Raw genomic sequence first — 24,074 nt, forward strand, 5'->3', positions numbered from 1 at the left:
CCAACAACCACCCTTTTACATTCCCAAATCTCCATTTTGATAGCTTACAACGACCGCTGCAATCATAAAAATCAACGATCTCGCAACTTTCAAAAAACAAAATATCCGCCAGGACGCTGCGTAGTCACGTGATACACATCTTACCAGTGGACTTGTCGGTCGCTATAGAGATATTGGCAAGTGACAGTTTATTGCACTCGATAGCAGTTGTTTGTTTATTTAACATGCATTGCTAATTGGTTGTCGCCTGCTTCTTTTATGCATTTGACAGTTTGTCAAAAGTGTAAAAATTTGCATTTGTATTTAAGTGACTCGCGATTGATGTACTAATTGCCGAAAATATCAAAGACAAATTTGGGGCTTTCATAAACTCATTAAGGAAATTAACGGTTTCATATCATTTACGATGCCTATTAAAGACAAACATTTTGATAGTCATTCTCTTCTTAAATTTCTCCGTAATAAGACGTTCATAGATTATAGAAAAGTAAATTGTCAGTTCAAGTTAACCATCATGGCTTCCAATCGTAAGTTCTTGACGTTGGAAGAACGCATTAAGGTTATTAGTTTGTTAGGTAAAGGACACAGTTGTAGACGAGTGGCTAGTGATCTTGGTGTAGGAAAAACTCAAAATCAGAGCATTTTAAAGCGTAAACATGAGATTATGGACGAATTCCAGGAGAACGTAAACTGTGAAAGTAAACGCCCTAAGCATGAGTCGGAATTCGCGTCAGTAAATGACTTAGTGCATAAGTGGTTTGTTGACGCATGTACATGTACATATACATGTATGTCAATAGTTATTTATACAGTATATGATAAATTAAATAAATAATAAAATCATTGGGGAATTGAAATACAACATGTAATAAATATACAAATGTAAAACAAAACAGTTACTGTGTTTTCAATCCTTTATTTCACTATACATGCATAAGTATTCAAACATTTAAACAATAGAGCACATACATAGATAAGGTACCTGTTAAAAAACTACTAGCATATTTTGCAAAGTTTCGATCGACCCTGCGAATAAAGACCACCTGTGAACAAAGACCACAACAACCAAATCCCTTGAGTGGTCTTTATTGACAGGTTGGACTGTAATGTTTACTCATCACACAGTCCCAGTCGAAATGCTGTTGCTACATTTGTAGGTGAACATTAGGAGTACGGTGGGAAAGTGCGAGAAGAAGCGAGCAAATTGTTACCTACTTATAGACTTGGACTCGACATGAAAGAAATTTAATCAGATACCCCCTTTCTGTAGAATTCCTTGTTTTAGAGGGATTGCAATCAAGTAGCTTGACTTGAGATAAAACAGACATTTAAATATATATTTATTCATGAGCATAATGTGTGTTTTAATTTGTCCAGTATTTAATGTAATGGAAGTGCTGAATATTTACTTCAGTCAAATAAATGTCAATGTTATGTGTTTCTTGTCGCTTTTGTAAATCCAATCACAATTGCTTGCAAATATTTACTTAAAGTTTTGAACATCATTGAGACAAACGTTGTTTGTATAACTCTTAAAATGTTCCAAAACTATCAAATATTTCAACTGCCAATGACAAAAGATAATACTTCATTTTATATAAAGTGTGACAGAGATAATTGAGAAATTTGGGATAAAAGTAATGTTTGATATAACACAAATGCTCATTTGACTTTGCTTTTTTCGTGTGATTTGTTCCATGCAGTTAAAGAACAACGAAGATTTGCTCCCTCTTTGTGAGAACCAATTACACGGATTTTGCATACATTTTGAACCGATTTGTTTTGTTTTCATTCACTTTATTTCAGAAATGAACACTACGTAGTGATTGTTGTATGATTTTTTTTAATGAAATAATATTAAATGGCATCGTTAAATGACATGTAAATCACAAACTAAATCACAATTGCTATAATGTAATTGTAGCGCTAACAAAAAATAAACTGCAATTAAAATATAGAAACGCAACAAGTAAACATTGTGGTATAAACATATAAGATTCAAATGTTACTTATTACTGAGATTCAATGATAAAGCTATTATCACAACTATTAAATCACGGGTAAATCACAAATAAATCACAGACAGGTGAAACCACGTTATACAAGTCATTTGTGTTTATGCCCGTAGTACCTACAAAGTGAGCTGTTATTTTTGTAGGGGGCTTTGCACACTCTGTAGACATGTGTTATGTCTTCACTATGTGTTTTCAGATGTTCTCGCATATGCACCCGAGTACTTGTCTTGTGCTCACATATCTCACACTCTATCGCTCGAGAGCGCTATATGACAATGACCTGTGTCTCTGTTATTGTCGTCTAGATGGAAATGCAGCCCCCAACGTGTGATCTTTCATGATATACCAAATTGCGTCTGTGCTTATATCCTCTGGCGCATATATCACATATATATCGCGCTTCTGCCGACATGCTTTGTATCTGAAAACATAAAATATTTTAAATCAAATACATATGCATTTTTTATTCTGTATTCACCATGCTGTCACAATTAGAGTATTATAATCATATACATGTAATGTATGTGTCATGTGTGTTACCGTTTCAAATATTTCTTCCACTAAACCATATATAATAACAAGACAACGGGCATTACTAAATCTACCTGTTAAAGCAATTAAAATCAACGTTTACAACATTACAGTTTAATCCTGACAATGGCCTTAACAGTTGGAAAGAACATGGACTTAACCAACAGTAGGATCAATTGAAAAGCAAGTTAACTGCAACTCCGATCGATATATCACTTGTTATGAATCTATATGTGTGAATTGAGTATTGTTTTATCAAAACGTACATAAATATGCTACTAACCAAATGTTACTAATATAATCCTACCAAAAATACAAGTGCAAATATACATCATCATCTTTCACTAAAGTATACAACGATAAAAAAAATGTGTTGATATGTTGCGTCAAATGTGCCGTTTCATATAGATCAGTTCGTCTTAACGATAGTGGAGTTATTGTGGACTGTTCATCGAAATCAAAAGATTAAATTGAAACCAGACTCCAGAATGGTGTGTCAGACAGTCGCCAGATTAAGTTGGAACTTTTTGTCAGACATATAGCTCTAGTCTTTCTATCAGATTCCGATGCTTGTTATTTGTGAAAGTTTCACATTTTTTATAGCACTTGTGCAAGACAGCATCGAAGCTATTGTATTTGTTGTGTTTTATGTGCCGGATCAAGAAAATGTTTTGAAATTCTAATTATATTTTTGTTTATTAAGTCGACAATAACATCGCTTCAGAAACATAGTTTATAACAACTGGTCGTTTTAGCCGAATATCGACTTGTCGTGCTTGCCTTGAATTTCGTTGCTTGTCGTGTTTGCCAATAGTTGGTGTACATTAGAAATGTCATTAGATGGTGTTTTAAGATACTGTTTTTGGACAAAGCACATTTTTTATGGAATTATTCACGTCCGCATATATTAGTACACTGCAAAAATGAATATAAAATGGATATTTTCGAAGATTTAAAATGTGCTTGTCGTGCTTGCGTGAATTGTAACGTAAAAACTAGGAATTTGCCTCGAATGATAGACCAAACTACTCAGCTGGTTTCAAATATTTATATAACCGGGAATAGTGCTCAACTTTTCCCATAGCCTGCGCTTTATTTCATCAAAATAGAGTAAATAATAAGATACTTACGTGGATTTGAAGTTTCTTAGGGGAGGCAATGTTTACATTTTTCTACTTGGCATGCTAGCCAAAATGACGTCACGGACCATGTGGTATGGCCACACTGTTCTGGAATGACACTTTCCACCTAACCTGGATTTTTCGCTAAGAAGAGACTGTCTTTAAACAAACAATTCCATTAAATCAAAAAGTGTCATCCCTTATTAGCCTGTACAGTCCCCATGGGCTTATCAGGAATGACACATTCCACCTAAAATGGATTTTTTGTAAGAAGAGATTTTCTTTACAAAAAAACAAAACATTAAAGCGGATAATGTCGTCCCTTATTAGCCTGTGTGGACTGCAAGGGCATAACTGGGACGACATTTTAAGCACATGCAGTAAGCCCCGTTTTCCCAGAGCCAGGCTCATATGAAGTGTTACTCTGCTGCAAACCAACCTTCAAAAGAATGTCTGTGCACGTCTGGGTACTCTCGTTGTGGACGCTGATGTAACTGGCGAAGGTCTCGCCCAGGAAAATGTTCCTGCAAATGAACCGACAACCAAAAATGTGTACATGGCTGTAGCAAATGTAATATTGTTATACACTTCAGTTCTGTAATATTCCAGTTTGTGGAATCCGCGGATCATGTTGCAATTATTCAACATCGAGACCATGTATTGGCACGCAAGACTTCATCTATTTACATGGATTACATTCATCCAAGCTGGACATGGAAGTGTTAAGGACTGATTACCTTAATTGGATTTGACCTTGACTCTGGATATAGAGGCCAACAGGGACACCCCATCTCCTGATTAAAATCACTTTCATCAAGTCATTTGAAAATCAATTTATTCTGAATTAAGATACGCTGAGGACAAATATATCCTGCAAACCTGTCCTTCAACACACTCCGGTGTTCCCATAACACAAAGTGTTTTAATTTTAAAGGCCATATAGAAGGTTTTAAAAAATGAAGTTCTTAAATATTGGCTAACACCTGTTAACCCAACAATATTGACCTTAAGATTTGTCTCCCTTACATTAAAGACTAAACTACTAAAATAAGAGTCCAAGACTTTATCCAGTTAAGATTGTACAAGGAATTTTTTATAATTAAAGAACTTAAGTGTTTAGATTTTCAATCTTTAATTATTGTGTAACCAATGCTTTGTAAATACATTTTATCAGTCCAAGAAATATGCTAGTTCGAGAACGCAAATAGGGCTAGTATTTTAAGTTAACAATATTGAGTAAATATTGCACATGGGCGACAAAACATTTTAAAATAGTAAAATCAGTGACTTTCCATGGCCATCATTTTTTTCCGCGACCAATCTAGACAGAAAAGACGATAAAGAACCAGTGCCTCACCCAAAATTCTGCGGCAGAGTCAATAAATCGCTCACTCCAAAGTAGTCAAGATCTTTTGGCTTAGAGATGTCGGAGCTCATCTGTTCCGCAGTCAGCGTATGAGCCAAGTCCCGCGCGTCACTAAGTATCGGGTGGAACGGCATCAGCGTGGGTTTGGTCAAACGCATCACTGAAACGTAGGAAAATGGGGCGTTGACCCTTAACCTCTCAGATATGCATTTTGACATGTGTGTGAGTCGCCGTAGAAAATCAAATTAAATGTAAGACCTTACTTACTGGATTTAAGTTTTTCATTTCCAAACATAAGGTACTGATGAGTAGCAAACAGCATAAAACCTTAACAGACTGCGAGTTACTTGAGTTATTTGCAGGCTGTTCTGGTTTTGTGCTGGTTGCAAATAGCCATTTAACTTTGGTTTTGAGCGGGAATTAGTAAATAAAGTTAGTGTTTTTTTGGACAGTCTTATATTGGTATACACCCATAACATGTTCCCATTTTATATTTATCTTCCACGAGACCACTTCAGTTACCTTGGTTACGTAACAATAAATATATCACTGACATTTGTATCTCTTTTTTTTTAACACAGAATTAATTAATCATTAATAAGGATTTAATTTGTCAGTTCAACAAATCAGAGACATGAATGGAAATAAATGATGAATATTCGATATGTTACAGGATGTCAGACAACTCTTATATCCTTTGGGGCATATTTAATACTATTATCGGGGAAATTTTCTAGGCTTTTCTCAGGTTATTATGCAAAACTAAAACAGATAAAATGGAAATGGCATGGCATGGTCTGATAGATAGTACATTGGTTTTAAAGGCACTCCATTGGCGGAATTGGTCTTGAATCAAAATCTTGCATATAAATGACAGAGAAATATGTCAATTATTTAAATAATCAATTTACATGTCCTATACTGACAATTAATAAGGTTTTTAAGTTTGCTTTACAAAATAGTACAAGATATATATATATTACAAATGGTCCTGAAACAATAACAATAAGCATATTCTTATAACATGCTTCCACAAAACTAAATTATATTCAAATTAATCTGTAATTATATCAAATTTTTGCATTTGAACACCACATGCATGTCTACCAATCAACGCATTTGACACAAAGGTCTCAAATACATGTGATATTTAAACAATGAAATAGTTTGGCGATAGGAAATTGCTCTGTGATAACGTGGCATGTGCGCAAAGTGTTGTCCAAGATTAGCCTGTGCAGTTTGCACAGGCTAATCAGGGACAACACCTTCCATCTAAACTATTTATTTTGCTATATGAAGAGACTTTCTTTCAACAAAAAATATCATAAAAGCGAAAAGAGTCGATCTTGATTAGCATGTGCAGAATTCACAGGCTAAATTGGGATGACACTTTAAACACATGCATTTAACCCCCTTTTTATAAAGCACGACTCATATTTCTAAACTGATACAAACTCAAGTTATCATGTTGAAAAGCATAAGGATCTGTAATTCTTTAATGCATAATGTGTTGGCAAAATATTAGCAAGAAGGGCCAAATTATACTGGTATACCCATATTTTCTTAAATGAGCCACCCTCTGTGAAAACTGGGTTTAACATGTGTGCGTAAAGTATCACACTAGATTAGCCTGTGCAGTCCACACAGGCTAAACAGGATCACCATTCTCCACTTCAACTGGATATTCATTTAGCAGAGGCTTCCTTATAACAAAAATTAAACAAGGGACCAAAATTGTAACAAAACCAGGTTTTAAATTAAAAAAAAGTCTGATAAAGGGAGACAAGTCAAACTGAACTGATTATTTAAAATTAACCCCCTTTGTTTCAAAATAAATCTATTTTTAGTCGTGGCGACCTTGACCTTATAGATATTGACGTAATTCTTTTGTGCGACACACCGTCCAATGATGGTGAACAAATGTGCCAAATGATTTTAAAATCTCACAATGAATAACATAGTAATGGCCCGGACAAGCTCATTTATGGCCATTTTTGACACTTGAACTTAAAGTGTGACCTTTACCTTGGGGAATAATATCAACGTAATTCTTTGGCGCGACACACCATCTAATGATGGTGAACAAATGTGCCAAATGATTTTAAAATCTCACAATGAACGACAAAGTTATGGCCCGGACAAGCTTGTTCCGCCTGCCCGCCGACATTCGCCGATCTAATAACCAGTTTTTTCCTTTGGAAAACCTGGTTAATAAAAGGGGAAACACGTTACACCTGATTAGCCAGTGCAAACTGCACAGGCTTATCTGCTGCAACCATTTACACACATGCATTAAGCCCAGTTTTCCTAGAACAAGGCAATAAATCTGAAGGTCCTGAGGCTCTGGATTGATGTATTAATCCTTTCAGAAGGAAAGACAGGAAAGGCTCTATTCTAGTGCACATATGGGCCTACTTGCAATATAACTACATTCTCTTTATGGTTACTTTATTGGGCATTTAATCGTTTCCAAAGAAGTTAAACCTTGTTCATTCATTAACAGGGATCAGTTTATGGCAGTTTGGTGCAATATCAATTAGATATTATTGCACCCAATGTGGTTCATGGAAGCTGGTAATGACGTGTGGTTTACAATAAAGAGATGTCTTCGTAAATGGTTGACAAATAATTTATTTAATATACTGTGTACATTATTTTGGTTTCAATTATGCAATTGATTTATGTCCCAGTATATATTTCAACTATAGAAAATTAATAACTTTACTTGATCACAATTTTTCAAATAACAGAAAATGTTTGTAAACATCAGCTCTGAAGTTTGACCAATACAGTCATTTTTATCAAATTTTCCAATCAGTCTAGAAATTCTGGTAAAAGGGCTTAAAGCTTGACTGTAAAGTGTCATCTCAGATAAGCTTGTGCAGCCTCAGGGACAAAGCTTACCAAATAAACTGCATTTTTGCTAAGGGAAGAATTCTTTAAAAAAAAAAAAAAACCAGTTTACAGGCAAATCTGGGAGGACATTTCAGACACGTTCATTAAGCCCATTTTTCCTACAATGCAGCTCATATATTAAGAGTTACTTTACTTATACCTAACTCCTTGTGCTTACCTTTTTTGATCTTTTTCAAGACTTTAATATTAAAACTGTTATCAATTTTTTGTTGAAAATGTTATTTGTTTCAATGAAACAAGGAACACTTTCTGCCTTACCAAATAATTTTTTTTCTGAAGTTTATAATCTGATACTTAGATTAGTCAACTACTGGACTAAAAGGAAGTGAACAGTAAAAGGCATCAGCAACATTCAAGACTTGTTTTAAAGTAATTACCCAGTATTTCTGAATAAATAATGAATTTAAAGATTTATCAGTGAACAAGAGATGTGTTTGTCAGAAATACAATGCCTCCTAATGCACCGCTTTGATTTTTAAAATTCTATTTTACCTTTGACCTTGAAGGATGACCTTGACCTTTCACCACTCAAAATGTGCAGCTCGATGAGATACACATGCATGCCAAATATCAAGTTGCTATCATCAATATTGCAGACCAAGGTTAAAGTTTTGGGACACATACAATGACAGACAGACAGACACATACAATGACAGACAGGCAGACAGGCCAAAAACAATATACCCCTGATCATTTGATCCGGGGGCATAAAAAACACACTAAAAAACCCACTTTTCCTATGGGATGCGTTTAAAGAGCATTTATACCATTGTTATTATCCAGAATAAGCATAATCTACAGCGTCTAGCAATATTTATGGGAAACCAACAGCATCTAATCTGAAGAATGCTATGTAATATATATGACATGTAATATTTGGTGATCTAGACAGGAATATAGGCAAGTATATTGATGGAATGAAGCCTAAATCATTGCCACCACAGGAATGTCTTGGTGCAAACATTGATCTGCTAAGGTTTAGGGAAGTCCACCAGGAAAACTATGGACTGGTGCAGCGATGGTGTAACACAATGGAACCCCAGATGTACATTCTAGGTGTCCCACCAGTTGTATCTTCAATGTTTAAATGCTCTTCTGTTGTATCTTGAAGGTTTAAAAGGCACTTCATTTTTATCTTAAAGCTTTTAAGGGGCTTTTTCACAGATTTTGGCATGTATTGAAGTTTGTCATTAAATTCTTTATATTGATGTAAGCATTGGATCTAAAAAGCTCCAGTAAAACCACTGACCGCTGGAGTAAAAATCTATCGCTTACACCACTCGTCCATCCCTGCTCATACAATGAGATATATATTTTATACTTTATATAAGCAATCCTCATAGTATTACAAAATATAACGACAACAACAGAACTCTCCAATTATTCAATCGTTTTGCGTTGCAACGCTTTATTATTTTCAGGTTTTTAAATCGTCAAAAGATGCATATAATCGATATTTTTGATCATGGTATATATTAAGTACAACTGTTTCCTCACAAATATCATTACTACAACAATTTTTTGTTGTTGTCAATATTCCAAAACGTGAACAGGCCCCTTTAAGAGACTCCAGTTGTAGCTTAAAGCTTTAAAGGGACTACAGTTGTAGCTTACAGCTTTAAAGGAAATCCAGCCATATCTTAAAGCTTTAAAGGGACTGCAGTCGTATCCTAAAGCTTTAAAGGGACTACAGTAGTATCCTAAAGCTTTAAAGGGACTACAGTTGTAGCTTAAAGCTTTAAAGGGACTCCAGTTGTAGCTTAAAGCTTTAAAGGGACTACAGTTGTATCTTAAAGCTTTAAAGGGACTACAGTTGTAGCTTAAAGCTTTAAAGGGACTACAGTTGTATCTTAAAGCTTAAAAGGGACTCCAGTTGTATTTTAAAGCTTTAAAGGAACTCCAGTTGTATCTTAAAGCTTTACAGGGACTCCAGTTGTAGCTTAAAGCTTTAAAGGGACTACAGTTGCATCTTAAAGCTTTAAAGGGTCTTTAGTTGTATCTTAAAGCTTAAAAGGGACTCCAGTTGTATCTTTAAGCTTTTAAGGGACTACAGTTGTAGCTTAAAGCTTTCAAGGGACTCCAGTTGTAGCTTACAGCTTTAAAGGGACTCCAGTTGTAGCTTAAAGCTTACAAGAGACTCCAGTTGTAGCTGAAAGCTTTAAAGGGACTCCAGTTGTTTTTTAAACCTTTAAAGGGACTCCAGTTGTAGCTTAAAGCTTGAAAGGGACTCCAGTTGTATCTTAAAGATTTAAAGGGACTACAGTTGTATCTTAAAGCTTAAAAGGCACTCAAGTTGTATCTTAAAGCTTTAAAGGAACTCCAGTTTTAGCTTTAAGATTTAAAGCGACTCTAATTATAGCTTTAAGCTTTAAAGGGACAACAGATGTATCTTGAAGCTTTAAAGGGACTTCAATTGTATCTTTAAGCTTTAAAGGGACTACAGTTGTATCTTAAAACTTTAAAAGACTACAGTTGTATCTTAAAGCTTTAAAGGGACTTAAGTTGTATTTTAAAGCTTTAAAGGGACTTAAGTTGTATCTTAAAGCTTAAAAGGGACTCCAGTTGTATCTTTAAGCTTTCAAGGGACTACAGTTGTAGCTTAAAGCTTTCAAGGGACTCCAGTTGTAGTTTAAAGCTTTAAAGGGACTCCAGTTGTTGCTTAAAGCTTTAAAGGGACTCCAGTTGTAGCTTAAAGCTTTAAAGGGACTACAGTTGTTTCTTAAACCTTTAAAGGGACTCCAGTTGTAGCTTTAAGCTTTAAAGGGACTCCAGTTGTATCTTAAAGATTTAAAGGGACTACAGTTGTATCTTAAAGCTTTAAAGGTATTCAAGTTGTATCTTAAAGCTTTAAAGGGACTCCAGTTGTAGCTTTAAGATGTAAAGTGACTCTAGTTAAAGCTTTAAGCTTTAAAGGGACAACATATGTATCTTAAAGCTTTAAAGGGACTTCAGTTGTATCTTAAAGCTTTAAAGGAACTTCAGTTGTATCTTAAATCTTTAAAGGGAATCCAGTTGTATCCTAAAGCTTTTAAGGGACTCCAGTTGTATCTTAAAGCTTTAAAGGCACTCAAGTTGTATCGTTAAGCTTTAAAGGGACTCAAGTTGTAGCTTTAAGATTTAAAGCGACTCTTGTTATAGCTTTAAGCTTCAAAGGGACAATATATGTATCTTAAAGCTTTAAAGGCACTTCAGTTGTATCTTAAAGCTTTAAAGGAACTTCAGTTGTATCTTAAATCTTTAAAGGGACTCCAGTTGTATCCCAAAGCTTTAAAGGGACTCCAGTTGTATCTTTAAGCTTTTAAGGGACTTTAGTTGTATCTTAAAGCTTTAAAGGGACTTAAGTTGTATCTTAAAGCTTAAAAGGGACTCCAGTTGTATCCTAAAGCTTTAAAGGAACTTTATTTGTATCCCAAAGCTTTAAAGGGACTCTATATATAGTTAAAGCTTTAAGCTTTTAAAGGGACTACATTTGTATCTTATAGCTATAAAGGGACTTCAGTTGTATCTTAAAGTTCAATGGGACTTCAGTTGTATCTTAAAGCTTTAAAGGGACTTTATTTGTATCCTAAAGCTTTAAAGGGACTTGATTTGCATCATTATTAAAGAACTATTATTTCTTACGTAACTTTAAGATTTAAAGGGACTCTTGATGTCTCTTAAAGAATCAAATTGACAGCAAGATGCATCTCAAAGTATAGAACTCTGAATGAAACTTACATAGACTCCTCAGTGTATATATGAGAATAAGCCTTTCCCACGCAGAGACAAAGTGAAAATGGCGATGTGCAAACAGCATAAAACCAGAGTCGCTCACAGTCTGTTCAGGTTTTATGCTGCTAGCTGCTCATCAGTATCTATGGTTTGAAAATGAAAACTTTAAAACTTGAATCTAGTAAGAAAGGACTTAAAACTAAATTTAAGTTTCTGAGGGACTACAAATGCGTCAAATTACGTATCTAAGTGGTAAAGTGTTCATGAGATTTTGTGCATAAACCCATTTATGCCTAGCGTCTAGAAAAAAGGCCTTGGCAAACAGCGTAGACCCAGATGAGACACCGCATGATGCGGCGTATCATCAGGGTCTGCGCTGTTTGCTTAAAGGAATTTCTTTAAGAAATATTCTAAATATAGAAATAAATATACTAGACATCCCTAATTTTGGAAATAAATTGATCCAATTATAGAAGGATGGGAGAGTCCACCAGGCATAAATGGGTTAATAAGATTCAGGGGTTTATGCAGACTCCATGCCCTGCTTTCACTGCATGCTTTAAGAACAGTTTCCTCCATTTAAGAGGCCATCATTGCCAATCAATACCCACTGACATTTCAAAGACTAGGAAAACTGCCTAAGCTAATGTATTTTCACAAATGAATACAGAATCTCTAATGCCATTAGAGAACTCCTGTGTTTATTTCGATAATTAACATCAGTGCGATAATTAACATCAGTGCGTCTTTCAGGAGACACATAAACTGGGTGATGCTGTTTATAATCAAACCTTGAAAACAAATGATGTCCTTGGTGCTTAGCTCTTTCAGTGCTTGAACCCAATTTTGAAGGCTTTTGCAAACAGTTTGGATCCGGATGAGACGCCACAGAACGTGGCGTCTCATCAGGATCCAAACTGTTTGCTATTCTGATAGTATTCTTTGAAAAAATAAAAGAAAATGCTAATTTTAGAAATTCAGCAGAAGACATTTTAGCAGACGACAAATTTCCCAGCATGCAAAGGGTTAAACAACAGGGTACTAAGAGTTTGTACCAGTGCACTGATTTTGAGACAACAACTAAGCTATGCACTTAAACTTGTTTGTAGTCCCATAGATTATCAAATTTAATTTAAGACCTTTCTTACTAGGTTAAAGTTTTAAACCCTTCATTTCCAACCATACGATTTAGATGAGCAACAAACACTCTCTAATGCTGTTCTGGTTTTATGCTGGTTGCATACAGCCATTTTTACTTTTCTTCTGAGGAGGAAAGAGTTAAAATCGTTCAATCATGAAACCTTGACAAAATTATCACTAAGCATGTCATACCAGTATGAATAATTATACTATTATTAAACAAGAGATTGCCAAGCAGTATGGTCCCCTACCGGTGAAACTCCACCATTGTCAGTAAAAAATGTATTTTTTTTTTTTTTTACATTTGTTGCCATAGCAACCACAATTTTTGACGTAGGAACAAAATGAATTGACGTGAATAATCTTCATATTGCAATCTGTCCATGTTTCAAGTTTCATGGAAAAATACGAAGAACTTTTTAAGTTATCGCAGGATCCAGAAAAGTGTGACGGACAGACTGACAGACTGACACACGGAGCGCAAGCTATAAGTCCCCTCTGGTTTCACTGGTAGGGGACAATAATATAGCTTTTACTATAAATAATGATGAACTTTTTATTAATCATCTAATAAGTGACCTGCACTCAGAAAAAACAGGGCTTCAAGCATGTGTGTAAAGTGTTGTCCCACTTTAGGCAGTCTTTAAAAGTTACCCCCTGTTCTCACAGAGCTGCTGCGACTTAAAAACGATCATCCCGATCAAGCCACGATATGAAAAAAGTTTGGATCAGGGTAGATCGAGACCGATCAGAGTCTAAATCAAGCAATTTGGCAAATTATGGTCTTCATTTCGACCGTACTACAATGCCCCAACTTATATATATATATATACACCGAATATTGTTTGCCACGATCCCGCTACGTTTGTTTTTAGCATGTTCAAAATAAGCATGACGAGAGCTTAGAGCTCTGCGATCATGATGACTCTACCGCAAGCATACTGTGCTTATGAAGTCTCCACTACGTTTCTCCTGCGATTTGTTACAATTGGCCACGTTTTCGGCCGCTTTGATCGTAGTAGAAGCGGCTTCTATGTGTGAACTGGGGGTTAATAAGTGACGTAACTTTCAATCTAGACTTGATTTTCATTATGGAGATACCACTTTTCAATGAAAAATTCCAAAAAAGTGGAAAGTGCTGTCCCCGATTTATAGCCTGTGTGGACTGCAAAGGCTTATGAGGGACAACACTTTTTGCACATGCATCAATTCAACATTTTCCAACCGAAAAAATAATTGTACACCTTTGAATGTGCATGCATTATGTAGCTAATATATAATGTAATAAGTGAGTTTACAGTTTACATAAGAATTACTCAGGTAAACAAAATTAAACTCAAATATTTTTTTAAAAACATTTAATTTATCGACAGATTTTCTAAATCAAAGAAAGTACAAAAGAGAAAGGGTACACAATGATAGTCTATGAGAAGGAATAAAAGAACACAATGATACTAATATTATTACTGTTGTATTTCTTTTCCAATCTTTCTAATGTGTTAAAATGCTAATGTTCTACCATTCCAATCGTCAAGACTGTAACTAATTGCCCTTGCTATTAAGACTGATAACTGGTTACCAAGACGTTCACATCTGATTATGATAGAAAACAATGTGGTAAGTCTGCAATTAATTAGTGTTTATTGTAGTTTTAATATCACATTGTAAGCAAATAAAAGCTCATATGTGGATTGGTCCTATGACATCAAACAATGTGGAATTGCGTTGTGGAATTGTGGCTGTGTTAAGCCCTGTATCTATATATACCCCATATTGTGACACATACAATATATACCCCATATTGTGACACATACAATATATACCCCATAATGTGACACATACAATATAGACCCCATATTGTGACACATACAATATATACCCCATATTGTGACACATACAATATATACCCCATATTGTGACACATACAATATAGACCCCATATTGTGACACATACAATATATACCCCATATTGTGACACATACAATATATACCCCATATTGTGACACACAATATATACCCCATATTGTGACACATACAATATAGACCCCATATTGTGACACATACAATATATACCCCCTATTGTGACACATACAATATAGACCCCCTATTGTGACACATACAATATAGACCCCCTATTGTGACACATACAATATATACCTCATATTGTGACACATACAATATATACCCCATATTGTGACACAAACAATATATTTCCCATTTTGTGACACATACAATATATATCCCATATTGTGACACATACAATATATACCCCATATTGTGACATTACTAGCATTCAACGGAGCCATATGCTCCCCCCCCCCCTGGTGTTTGTTTATTTCTGTGGACTTTAAGGCTGATACCTATTTTAAACCTCTTTTTGTTTAAAAGGTCTGCGCTAACTCAACCAACATTAAGAGTTGTGTAACCCAAATAAAACTTTTCCAATTTTAATTTATTTTTTTTGCTTTATATTTACATTAATGTACACCCAAAATTATTTGAAAAGGTACAGACATCCATGTCTGGAAACCTTTTCTTTGAATTTGAGTTAAAAACTTTTTCAAGGCGCCAGAACTCTTTCAAAATTCAGTGATTTAGAACCAAATATATACATAACATCATGACCTGTTTAACTATGATTAAATGCATAATTGACAACTGTTCTGTTAAAAAGTCTCACCAAACTATTTTGTACAATCCACCGTTTAATGTCCCATTAAATACAAAAGTGGAATTACACTAGATTTTTAGATATTATAGTCAGAAAATCATTTTAAATACAATAACTTAATTGTTTGAGAGCTAAATGGTAGATAAAAGTTCAAAACCAGAATTTCATAGAAACACATTTTTATAAATGACTTACAATTTCATATAACTGGACAAATATGTGTTCTGTTTTTAACCAGAGTAATTTTGTTTCACTCTTTGGTTTTAATCATTTATACAACTGTCAAAGATAAGGAACATAAAGTCTGTTGCTGTGCGGTGTAAGGATTCCCCCTACTTATGCATACAGAATCCCTCGATGAAGCAATTATGATCATTTTCATTTGTTTTGCATCAATTTCACAACAGAAATCTATAACTAACCTTATCAGCAATGAATACACTGAGGCAAATGATGGACAAGAAATGTTAGGCAAATGTTGACGGTCTTCTGCCTCAAATAGGCACATAATTAAGCTATAAATATCGTTTGATTTTCTCCGTATAAATCACGCACTTTATGATAGGCAAAAATTGTCGGGTTCTATGATTCATAAACAATAGTTTGAAAGTTTAAGGTTATGCAGCAGAAAAAGCCAATGTCTACATAGCTATACAATGAAACAGGTAGAAAATAAAACAAAATGCTAAAACACACTTATCACCATGACAACGGTTCAATGGGATGGCGATTTGCATCAGTGCAAAGGTTTCAGTATATTAAATTACTGTGATGTTCAATGCTTTACTTACTAAACAAGAGATGTGTTCGTCAGAAACACAATGCCCCCTACTGCGCCGCTTTGAAATAAAATTTATATTTATCTTTTGGCAGGTATAGAAATCATCTCCCTTTAAAGTTTATTACTTCCCTTGGATTTTGTCCAATCCAACCGGGGGATTGTCATCACTGACAACCAAGGCCTGTAGTTTATCAAAGAGATCATAGCCAGAGTTCATCATGCATCTATGGACATAAGTCCACAGGTATGTAATAAACCCTACAATTGACAAATTAGTACAGGAAAGAAATGATAATTATATCATTAAAAAAAAAAATTGACAAATCAATCATTTGAGTTATAAATAATCAAAATAAAAAATCTGTACAGTTACTGTGAAAAGAACTTAAATTTTTGGTAAGGAAATATATAATCTGAGATTTATAATTATATAAATTACTTCCCTTGAAAATAATTGTCTCTTAAGAAATCTCTATTTTTAGTAGCAAATGATTAAAAGCCACTACCGTGACTGTAGATTCACCACTCAAAATGTGCAGCTCCATGAGATACACATGCAGGCCAAATATCAAGTTGCTATGTTCAATATTGAATAATAATCTCCCTTTAAAGCTTATTACTTCCCTTGGATTTGTATTTTTGACCTTAGACCTTGAAGGATGACCTTGACCTTGACCTTTTACCACGAAGTGTTTGTGACAAACACAATGCCGCCTACTGCGCCGCTTTGATTTATTTAACAAAAATATATAATTTGGCAGGTCAGATAATTATGTCCATTTAAAGCTTATTACTTCCCTTGGATTTGTTTTTTCGACCCCGTGACCTATTTTTTGACCCGGCATGACCCATATTCGAACTTGACCTAGATATTGTCTAGATACATCTTCTGACCAAGTTTTGTAAAGATCAAATGAAAACTATTTGAATTAGAGAGCGGACACGAAAAGTGTGACAGACTGACAGACTGACTGACAGACTGACGGACAGTGCGAAAACTATATATCCCCTTTTCTTCGAAAGGGGGCATAAAAATCATCTTGATTTACAGGAATACATGTTTTCAGTTCATAACACTGGTTTTGTTATTATTTTTTACCTTTAAGGAGGCAAAGCATTGATTTTCGCCAAGAAAACACTGTTATGTTTTAAGATTGGAGAGTACAGCAGGAAACTTACACATAATTATGTGGGTAACAATCCACTAAAAAGTAGCAGCAAAACAAGATGTGTTTGTGAAACACTATGTCCCCCCATATATTTGACCTTTGACCTTGAAGAATGACCTTGACTTTTCACCACTCAAAATGTTCAGCTCCATGAGGTACACAAGCATGCCAAATATCGCCCCATTGGTGCAAAAAGGTACCATGTGCCTTCTAATTTTAATGTCACATGGTACCTTTTTGCACCAATGGGGCGATATGAAGTTGCTATCTTCAATATTTGAAAGTTATGGCAAATGTTAAAGTTTGACGCAAACAAACCAACAAATCAACAAACAGACAGGGCAAAAACAGTATGTTCCCCAGTATAGACTGGGGGACATAGAAAGTTACAAAACAGTGAACTTTGATTTGTGTTTTTTTCATACATTGCATGATGTACCTTTTTTTTATTTCTTAAAGGGATTCAGCTTAGAATGCTTTTTAAGGAATGCATGGTAGTTGGGGTCCTTTTTAAGTTGAAGGTTTTACAATGAATATCATACAAATATGAATTAGTATTTTGTGACCTAAAACATTAACTGCAGTCGTCTCACACCTATAACTCAATGTGTCACGTCAGACAAACCAACAGTCTGTCAAAATGTCAGGCAGCATTGATACTAACCTACTTGTGTTTTAAACCAGCTGATATATACACTGCCATTGATTTCTGATAGATTATTAACAAAACAGTGTTGAAAGTGATGGTGGTGGCAAGTTTATTTGGAGTAAGTTACATGAAAGGAATCGGTTGGGATTTCCAGCATAACTGACACTTACCCTAATACGTGTAAGCCTTTTTTCTTTTTATGTTCTAATATGTTGTTTGACTATCTTACACTTCTACATCTTTTAATGTAAATATTGTAATTTAAGTAAATTTCGATTATTGATATGTAAGTTTTCCACTTAAGGTCTGCTAATGCACCAAGTTAACGAAAAGTAATCGCATTCAAGTCTGAAGTGTAATCTTGCCTATCCACAAAAATAATCAAAAAAGAATGCTAGAAACGGATATTGCAAGTAAAAGTGCATTAGTCACTTCATATCCTCTGTGTATAGCTGAAAGAAAACCATCTAACTTTCAATACCAACTGTTACAATAGAAGCCATGTATATTGTATAATTATTATTATCCAACTGTACAAAAACAAGCAGTTTACAAGTACTATTAATGCTTGCACATAAGGTTTAGCATTCCAATAAATGTGACATTAGATCTGGCTCTTCATCATCCCATACAATTTAATAATATATGGATGTTATTTATTTTATCTTATTAGTATTATGTATGTAAAGCACTTCACAAAATTACATAGTACATAATATTATTATTTTCTATGTGCATGCACTTGAGCTCGGTAGCAAATATAATTTATTGGATATTGCACTAGAGTTAGAAACAAGCATCTAAAGATGTAATTCACATCAGCAACTTAGCAAATTAAATCCTTTCATATCTGGAAGGATTTTTGTTTCATTTCAAGTATTATGTTATTAGAAGCAGTATCATTTTCTTTTATATTTTGAAAACATTGTATAAATTTAGGATCATACTTACATAAAATAATTACCTGAATTTAATTTAAGTTATAATAACAATAGAAAATTATTGCACCACATGGCTGACAGCTATCATCACATGGTTGGCTTTAACGGCAGGGACGTGATCCAGCTATGATGATTCCAGTTGAAAACCCTTATTAACATAGTCTTAATTAATAAACCCCTTCGCTGCATCAGTCTAAATTAACAAATCAACGCAACAATCTATGTAACACTTGAATTTTGTTAATTAAGTCAGAACTAGGGCTTTGTTACAGACGTGACTTAAATACTCCCACATTCCGCATTGACACAGAATATTTTGCATGTTGTCTTCACAAAATCAGCAGACACCATGCTCAATGTTTAAAACGCACATAGTTACCCCATGACCTAGATTTTTACCCGGCATGGCCCATGTTCGAACTTGACCTACACATCATCAAGATACAACTTCTGACCAAGTGTGGTGAAGATCGGATGAAAACTACTTGAAGTAGAGAGCGGACACCATGCTCAATGTTTAAAACGCACTAAGTGACCCCGTGACCTAGATTTTACCTGCCATGACCCATGTTTGAACTTGGCCTAGACATCATCTAGATACAACTTCTGACCAAGTTTGGTGAAGCTTGGATGAAAACTTCTTGAATTAGAGAGCGGACACCATGCTCAATGTTTAAAACGCACTAAGTGACCCCGTTACCTAGTTTTTGACCCGGCATGACCCATATTCCAACTTGACCTAGACATCATCTGGATACAACATCTGATCAAGTTTGGTGAAGATCAGATGAAAACAACTTGAAATAGACAGCGGACACTATATACGGACCGACAGACCGACCGACCGACCGACAGACAAGCTCACTCCTATATACCCCCCTAAACTTTGTTTGTGGGGGTATAATTAACCCCTTTTTGCAACATTATGATCTGAAACCCCATCGTCAATCAAGTTTTAAAATCCATTTAGCTACTTGCATCAAATATATATCATGAAACAACCAACCATCTGACAGTTACTATGAATATTTTATTTAAAAGTCCGGGCAACCCGGGAAAACCACAAATAGGCATGTGTGGACCATATTCAACCCCGACTAAACCTGGCATGTTGCTAGGGAGTCATTTCTAGGAACAGTCCCTGTGAAGTAGTAACATAATCAGACAATCTGACTTTGCAAGTTTTATAACTTGGAACTGTGTTTGATCACTTGGGAGGCAACATTCTTGTTTCAACAGACAACCATTCAACCCTGATTTCTCTTACAGATTCACTTTATAGCTGTTCCTTTGTGTGTCTTTTTTCAAAATATTACTCTTTGAGGCACTTACTTTGAAATGCATCAGTACCCTGCACTATTGAGTAATGTAAAATCAGAATAAACTTGCAATGGAATGTGAATAGTATGTAAAGGTTATGTTTTATTGCCCTGAAACTTTGTTCAACAAGAAAAATTGGCTCCAAAAAAGTTTGTAGCCATTAAACAATTAAAACTGTTGAAATATTTAGAACTTATAAGAGTGGCCTCATTTAAAAGATTACAACTGAACAACAGGTAACAAATAATCGTTTTTGGAAGGCCAAACATGCCTGCATTGTAAGTGGTGCGTAGCCTACATAATCCCAACTGGTAAACCAATCAGCATAAACAAAGTGCTAATTCCATAACAATTTATGAGTAATAATTTATAACACAGATGTTCTTGAGATGATTTTAGTATGTTGACTGCCATGCAGAGGTAAAAGGGGAGTCAGCATCACAGTTATCTAAAATCTTCGAAAACTAGACATAAATAACCATGGGCATAGCTTAACTTTATCCTTTTCTGCTTGGATACCCATTTGAAGGGTTTGTAGTCCTCACAAAAGACACTTTCGTAACATATTCATGTTTTAAAGCTTTCATTTCCAATTCTAAGATATTATTGAGCAGCAAACAGCATAAATCCTTAACAGACTGCGTTGACTTGCAGGCTGTTCTGGTTTCGAAGTTTAACCCTTTTAGCGCTGGAACCGAATTTAAAAAGGCCTTTGCAAACAGTTTGGATCCTGATCAGACGCCACAAAATGTGGCGTCTTATCAGGATCCAAACTGTTTGCTATTCTGATAGTGGTCTTTAAAAAAAGTGCAGAAAATGATGATTTTAGAAATTCAGCAGACACCAATTTAGCAGACGACAAATATCCCAGCATGCAAATGGTTAAGTTTAAGGTTGCTGCTGTAGGCATTTCCACTTTTCTTCTGAGTGAGAAAGGATAAAGAAGAAATTAACATGTCCGAAAGACTTCCATGTATCAATAAAACTTTATTAGATTAATATTTTTCTTTTTTATAGCTTTTATAGAAATTTAATCAATAAATATAAATATATGTCAAACTTTAAACGTGATTAAATACAAATTAAATTTTGTAGTGGATGAAAGCATTAATAACATCGTGTAAATTTTCATGTTGCTGAACAGACTTATCAGGGATAACGCTTTCCACCTAAACTGGACTTCCTTTAAAGGAAAGTATCATGAATTTATTACTGTCCCAACCTAACGGCGTTTCTGATTTTATTTATTTTTTGGAAATTGTATTCATGTTATTTGTATGATTTTTAGTGACAAAAAAAAATGCAGGGCTTAAAGGAAGCTACGCTCCTCCAAACAAATAATAACTGTCTGCAGCCCAGTTGTTTTATCATTAACAATAACATATGTGATCCATCTTTTACCACCTTGCAATCAATAAATATTTCTTTTAAGTTTTGTCTCAAGGGATCCCATCTGAGAAACATGGTCTTCAGATGATACAATCATCAGTAGAATTTGAACATTCTGGTTCATATTGGATAAGTTCTTCAGCACTTTGTCAGTTAAAAAGGAATAGAAAGAAATCCATATAGACCAATACTTCTGGTCAGATATAAACCTTTACACAGCAACATTTAACATGGAAAAGCACAAAGTTTTTTTATTGTGGGGCCATTTTAACCCATTTATGCCTAGCATCGAGAAAAAAGGCCTTGGCAAACAGCGTAGAACCAAATGAGACGCCGCATGATGTGGCGTCTCATCTGGGTCTGCGCTGTTTGCTTAAAGAAATTTCTGTACGAAATATTCTAAATATAGAAATATTGCCTACTGGACTCTCCCATCCTGGTAAATTGGATCAATTTATTTTCAAAATTAGGGATGTCTAGTATGTGTATTTCTATATTTAGAATATTTTGTACAGAAATTCCTTTAAGCAAACAGCATAGACCCAGATGAGACGCCGCATCATGCGGCGTCTCATCTGGGTCTATGCTGTTCGCCAAGGCCTTTTTCTAGACGCTAGGCATAAATGGGTTAATGCTGGTTCCACATAGCCATTTTCCCTTTGCTTCTGAGTGGAAAAGGGTTAATGGTGCCATGAGACTACAGGGAAATCTGTTACAAGTATGAAGACACTGGTATCTCAGGGTTACCAAAACTTACACATCTGATTATGATAGAAAACAATGTGGTAAGCCGGCAATTAATTAGCGTTTATTGTAGCTTTAATATCCCATTGCCAGCAAATGAAAGCTAAATTGCCAAAGTTCACATGACATCAAACGGTGTGAAATTGCCATGTGGAATTGGGTCAGAAAATGAAACCTAATGGCATTTCTAAGCATTCAAGTAAACCTATACCAAAAAGCAGAGCCATAACCACCCATCCACCCACCCTTCTATTTATTTTCAATTGCTTTAGCCTTTCAAACTCATTTGATTTTATTAAAGACCTTTCTTACTAGATTCAAGTTTAAAGCTTTTACTTCCAAACCTTTGATACTGATAAGCAGCAAACAGCATAAAACCTGCCAGTTGTTTGGTACTGACGATGATTATTATTTTTCCAGAATGATCTTTTTTTTAACGACCATTTTATTAAGAGACCACTTTTGGTTACTCCATTATGTGGTCTCTTAATACAAGATGGACTGATGACCAAGAGTTTGTTAACTTTTAATTGTAACCATGATCTCTTTGGTAAATGCATCATATATGTTCCTTTTTCGATACAATATCAGCTCTTAGAAAAATACATAGTTTAAACCTATTTATTTTAGCTATATTGCATTTAAAGTACTTAATACTTATTTAAACGAGTCCATTTCCTAGAACCAGTGCTTGGCGTCCTTCATAAAGATCTAAAGAACCCTCCCATGGTGGGGATCAAAACCTTGATGAAGATTGGACAATAAATGTAGTCTCTAGAGTGTTAACAAGGTAAATTTTGACAAAGCACAACACACAACGCACTACCGACAACACACAACAGAATAAAGGTGATCACAAAAATAATTGTTTAAACAAGAAATGTGTTTGTCAGAAACACAATGCCCTTTTTTTTCTTTTTTTTTTGTTTCAGAGTTTATTTACAGGTCCTACTGGCCTCTTCCCCCTATAGTGCCGCTTTTAAATAAAATTTCAATATATCATTTGGCAGGTTTAGAAATTATCTCCCTTTTAAAGCTTATTACTTCCCTTGGATTGTTTTTTTTTACTTTTGATCTTGAAGGATGACCTTGATCTTGACCTTTCACCACTCAAAATGTGCAGCTTCGTGAGATACACATGCATGCCAAATATCAAAGTGCTATCTTCAATATTGCAAAAGTTATTACCAATGTTAAAGCTTTCGGACGGACAGACGGATGGACGGACTGAAGGACAGTTCAACTGCTAAATGCAATCCGCACAGGCTAATCAGGGACAACACTTTCCGCTTTTATGGTATTTTTAAGTTCAAAGAAAGTCCCTCCTTACCGAAAATCAAGTTTAGGCGGAAAGTGTAGTCCCTGATTAGCCTATGCAGACTGCACAGGCTAATCTGGGACGACACTTTACGCACATGCATAAAGTCCAGTTTTCTCAGAACAAGGCTCATTTTGAGTACAGTTCCATGAAAAAACATGGGTGGGATTTCCAGCTTAACTGAAACTTACAGAGATGCATGTAAGCCTTTTTTCACTAATGGGTACTTATTTTGTTATAAAATAAGTTAATTTTGATCATTGTTATGTAAGTTTTTCACTTAATCTAAGTA

At 34.9% G+C, this 24,074-nt stretch overlaps 2 protein-coding genes across 5 annotated transcripts in view; one reads left to right on the forward strand and one right to left on the reverse strand.

The window, feature by feature from the left end:
• LOC127880801 (trafficking protein particle complex subunit 13-like) overlaps nucleotides 1–24,074 on the reverse strand; it is a 122,059-nt gene that overhangs the window by 24,429 nt on the left and 73,556 nt on the right. For all 4 annotated transcript variants that reach the window (XR_008049745.1, XR_008049744.1, XM_052428237.1 and 1 more), the window contains exons 2-3: nucleotides 5,025–5,193; nucleotides 4,107–4,191 (exon numbers count right to left, since the gene is read on the reverse strand). Coding sequence is in view for 2 of the 4 variants with exons in the window: in XM_052428237.1 (XP_052284197.1) it covers nucleotides 4,107–4,191; nucleotides 5,025–5,193 (254 nt within the window). In the remaining 2 variants the exon portion in view is untranslated. The remainder of the gene's footprint in view (nucleotides 1–4,106; nucleotides 4,192–5,024; nucleotides 5,194–24,074) is intronic.
• LOC127880797 (sodium/bile acid cotransporter 5-like) overlaps nucleotides 18,023–24,074 on the forward strand; it is a 65,039-nt gene continuing 58,987 nt past the window's right edge. Inside the window, exon 1 of the mRNA XM_052428230.1 lies at nucleotides 18,023–18,250. The gene's annotated coding sequence lies outside the window, so the exon portion shown is untranslated. The remainder of the gene's footprint in view (nucleotides 18,251–24,074) is intronic.

The sequence above is a fragment of the Dreissena polymorpha genome, chromosome 5 (genome assembly GCF_020536995.1).
Source record: "Dreissena polymorpha isolate Duluth1 chromosome 5, UMN_Dpol_1.0, whole genome shotgun sequence".
In the NCBI taxonomy this organism is placed as follows: Eukaryota; Metazoa; Mollusca; class Bivalvia; order Myida; family Dreissenidae; genus Dreissena; species Dreissena polymorpha.